General features: G+C 35.8%; 1 protein-coding gene across 1 annotated transcript; it reads left to right on the top strand.

Annotated features, from left to right (window-relative positions):
* Positions 1-2,043: 2,043 nt before the first annotated feature.
* On the top strand, positions 2,044-3,539 carry LOC113239117. The gene is made up of 2 exons (XM_026475982.1): positions 2,044-2,841; positions 3,004-3,539. The coding sequence occupies exons 1-2, from the start codon at positions 2,044-2,046 to the stop codon at positions 3,466-3,468; spliced, it is 1,263 nt and encodes a 420-aa protein (XP_026331767.1). The 3' UTR covers positions 3,469-3,539.
* Positions 3,540-4,652: the final 1,113 nt, after the last annotated feature.

Raw genomic sequence — 4,652 nt, 5'->3', positions numbered from 1 at the left:
AAATATGTTCTAAACATTTTGTTATGAATACGAAAATAAAATAGAATTTAGAATTACAAGATGTTGGAATTTAGAACTTAAAATTTTATTCATGATACAAGTTATTATAGTCCTTTATAAACACGTACACGTCCCACAGCTAGCCACGGGTCTCTTTAGGAGGTGCTTTAGGACATAATCTGCTACGCTGGCCTAATGGAATGATAGGGTCTTCAAAAACCAACGAGGAGGTTTTATACATATACATTTACCAACGATGCCAATTTCTTCAAGATGTTTTCGTTCACCTTTGTAGTTCGTGATGGGTGGTAAATTAGGCTGGAAACTACTAAAGCTACCTGGCTGAGTGAAGAAAAACTTTAATAGGTTTCTCACAGATGACGCTACAGCAAAAAGAGTTGTTAAAAAAAATCTGCAACAAGCACATAGAAAGATTCGTAAGGTCTGCTTATTCCTTCCGTAGCTCAGTTGGAGAGCGTCAGCACGTTATGGTGAAGGCGCTGGTTCGAGTCCAGCCTGATCCAATGACTTTTCATTGTGTTTAATCTTTATATTAATAATTGTGCGAAAAGATCGCCATATTGATTAACCCCTACTAATTGTACTAAATTGTCTGTAAGGCAGATTCCGTTGAGAAGAATAATTAAGTAACTTAGAAAAACGCAATTAGGTGTTTCTTGTCCTTGCATTTCCACCTCATCTACCTGACAACAACCAAAATGGCCCTTTGAGACATTTTAGCGCCCATGATTGGAACTTTATTCGCATACAACCCAACAAATTAACGTTGGCTCCACACTTAAAAGTGTCCGAAGCAAAAGAGCCTTCGTTCGGTCAACCGACAACGCGCTTGTCAATCATGCGTATAATAAAAACTTGTAAAAATTACTCAAGTGAAAGAACACGATGATGTTTTATATTTAAGTAGTACATTGTGTTATCATAGTTATCATTCAAAAGTGTTATTAAAGTAATCAAAATTATCAAATAGTAGCTCACTATTCTTTTCCAAAGGTCAATGCATACGACTCATCTTCCGACGGCTTGATTGCATATATAACTACAGACATTCAACCAGGTTGCACATGATCCATGAGCTAAAATTCGATCTTGGTAATTTAAATTGCCGTTAATAAAATTGGTCGTAGTTATTCTGGATTCTTCAGCATATGTTCGATAACGGATGCAATATCCTCATTGCCTTGTTTTTTCAAAAGTGTTGCAGCTGAGTACCCCTATTCATCTGGATCTTCATTTTTGTGTTCGTCAGATCTTCTCTTCTTCTGTTTGTTTCCCAGATCTTTGAAGGGTTTTCGGGATCTCTTTGTCATCGTGCTAACTGACGATGATGTCTTAGGTTTTGGAGAGATGAAATCTTCCATTGATTCCTCTAGCCTATGATATTCCAGGCCACCTTCTGTATCAAGAACCTTCATTATCTCATTATTACTATTCATATACGGTGTAATAAAAAACAAAGAGCCAATGATGGCTACTACTATTAGTATGAACTCCATTTTATCGAGGATAGGTGACTATGACTACTCGTTTATTATTGAATATTTTGAATATAACGTCCTAAGACCCAGCAAACTACAAAGGGAAAGCTCTAAACGCGCCATGTACATTAAAATATACTAAATATAATTACTTGCTTCAGGCCCAGGCAAGTTTGCCCTCAGTTTTATATCAAAAACGTATTTTTCTAGACACCCAATAGTCATAGAGAATAGATATACATTTTGAAGTACACAGTGCTAGTAGTGGAGTATGCGCGCTGTCCAGTACAATCTTTTGATAATATGTGGAAAATTTTAGGCAAGCCGGTGGAAATCGAGTTGTATGGACGCCTCGCCACTGCAATCGATTAACACTACATGTGTATGTTACATATGTATGTAGCATACTTATACTCCTGTCCATTTTTATCCGGTGTACGTTTATCACAGATAAGAAAATGTATAAAAATCGCTTCTATCAAATTTTAAATTTATTGATAATTTAAAAGAAGTAGAATAATTATTCATATTATCGATTACAAAAATGGTGGAGTTTCATTTTATCGGTGACGTAGACGAGATAAGTGATGAACAAAGGAAATTCATTAGTGACATCGTTGAAAAGCGAGGCTTCAAAAATGTAAATATTAAAATACAACCAGTTGGAAAAGCAGGTGACAACTATGCAGCCAGTGTAAAAAGAATCATCGTGGAAAACGATGGTGAAAGTTTTAAAATGATTGCTAAGATAGCTCCAAAGAGTGAAATGAGACGAGCTGTGGGGTACGTAAATAACTATTTCCGAAACGAGCAAGTCATGTATACCGAAGTGCTACCTAAGTTTGCTGAATTAGAAAAAAACGCAGATATTCCAGAAGAGGAAAGACTACGATACGCAAAATGTTACGGGACGTACATGAAAGAACCAAATGAAATTATTCTTCTGGAAGATTTAGAAGTACCAGGATTCAAGATACTTGACAGGTTCATCCCATTGACGGATGACACTGTAAGACTGATTCTTAAAAACCTTGCTATGTTACATTCTTTGTCATATGTTTTAAAATATCAAGAAACAGAAACGTTTGAAAAGTTTTGTGAAAGTCTTGTAAATTTTTGGTTGCTCATGGCTAACATACCTGAAATGACTGATTATTTTGACAAGCTTGACGCTGATGTGCAAATGTTAATAGACGACGAGAAATACAAAAATGCGCTTAAACACGCAGGAAAACAACTGTTACCACGTGCAGCAGAACTGGCCGAAATAGATTCCAGTACTAAATTCTCCGTAATTAAACAAGGGGATCCGTGGACCAATAACATTATGTTCAGACTTGAGGTAAGGATATACAATAATCCATACATTTCAACAAGTATAGTATTGTACACGGCATGATCACCATATTTGGAGTATAAATAAGGTGATCATGCCGGTGTACAAATGGGTTTGTTCTATTAACTACTAAATACACACATTGAATTATTTATTTCTCAATTTTAGGACGACAGAACAATAGAATGCTGTATGATCGACTACCAATTATCAACACTGAGTAGTCCCGTCGCCGATATTCATTACATGATCTTTAATTGCACCGATCACGCTACGAGAGCGAAGCATTTCCACGACTGGATCGATTATTATCACACGCAACTGAATAACAATTTAGCCAAATTCGGACTAAAGATCGAAGACGTTTATCCTAGACATCAACTTGATGCAGACTTAAAAAGTTATATCAAGGTGTCGCTTGGCCAAGCTGTCATGTTGGCTTCAGTACTTGTTAGAGATTCAGAAGATGCTGCTAAACTTACAGACGCGATGAATAGCGCAGATTCTAGTGGATCTATGGAAGAAATGATCGAACAAACAAAAGTTTCAGGACTAGGTCCTGAGACGATAAAAAAGTTTAAGACAAGATTACAAGGAGTTGTCGATAGTTTTATTGAATTTGGTTATCTGTGAATACGTCTAAAAAAACGCTATTTGTTAATGTAATTTTACCGAAATGAGTAGTGTTGAATTAAAACAAACCGTTCACAATGCACTTTAACAAATTAAATTAAATTATTTCGTATTTTGTCTTGTTTCTGTTGATATTACAACATTTTAGCCGGCACGCATTGAGTGCAGTCACAGAAAATTAAAAATCAATTAATTCAAAATCAGTCAAAGGCTTGTGATTTTCAATTTAACAACATATTTATAAAATGTTCATTGAAATCAAATGAATATGTTTTTTGCTGGCACGTAAACGAAATAAATCAGCTTTTTTTACAGTATATATAGTTAGTCATTGATTTTTCCAATAAACAAATACAAAACTGATCTCGATATTCATAAAATGAGACCACCTATCCATCCTGCAACACCTAACACGGTAATAGAGACTACGCCGAGATTTAGCTACACGTGCCAGTGATCTGAAAGCTACATCCTATACGTCATTTTCCCTGACACATATTTACAAAAGTACACATTTTTAAAAATATTTATTAATTACAAATTTTAGTATAACATAAATGTTTATCTATCATCACAGTTCGTCGATGTCAAATTGATCCACACTTTGTCGGGTCCCTTCATAATCTATCTATTGACTTTAACAACGGCATTAGAGAAGAACAGGCAATATATCAGCCGTAGACAATATCTTCGTAAATAAGTCTGGAAGGGATCAAAAGTGCATACCGTCCAGAATAGTGCCATTACGCGTAACTAGCATTTGATTATGAGTCTCCCTTTCGGCAATTTAGTCGCCAAATCCGCGTAAATGTCGTGGCAACCAAATTAGCGTGATTTACGGGAATCTATTGTTCTCAGTCCGTAGACAACATAAATTAATGCTTACTGTGCAAAAAGTCGTAGCCATTCAAATAACAAATTAATAACGTTAAATCCTTCTACTGTGAAATTTGGTTTGGTGCAGATACGCGCCTTTTACTACATACGCGGGTTTGCATTATCCCCGAAGATATGTGCATATTATATTTATGTAGTTACGGATTTTGTGTCGGTAAAAGCAGTTATTATCGTGGCCCAACAGATGACTCTCAAATATTAATTGACTATGAACCTCGTAGGTGGTATGCCAAGGTTTTCGCAAACAAACTACGCAGTTGTGTCAGAAGCACCTAAAATTTGGCACC

This window comes from Hyposmocoma kahamanoa, unplaced genomic scaffold (genome assembly GCF_003589595.1).
Source record: "Hyposmocoma kahamanoa isolate Upper Pololo Valley unplaced genomic scaffold, ASM358959v1 99581, whole genome shotgun sequence".
In the NCBI taxonomy this organism is placed as follows: domain Eukaryota; kingdom Metazoa; phylum Arthropoda; class Insecta; order Lepidoptera; family Cosmopterigidae; genus Hyposmocoma; species Hyposmocoma kahamanoa.
The sequence above is the reverse complement of the archived record's forward strand: the minus strand, read 5'-3'. Positions and strand labels throughout refer to the sequence as shown.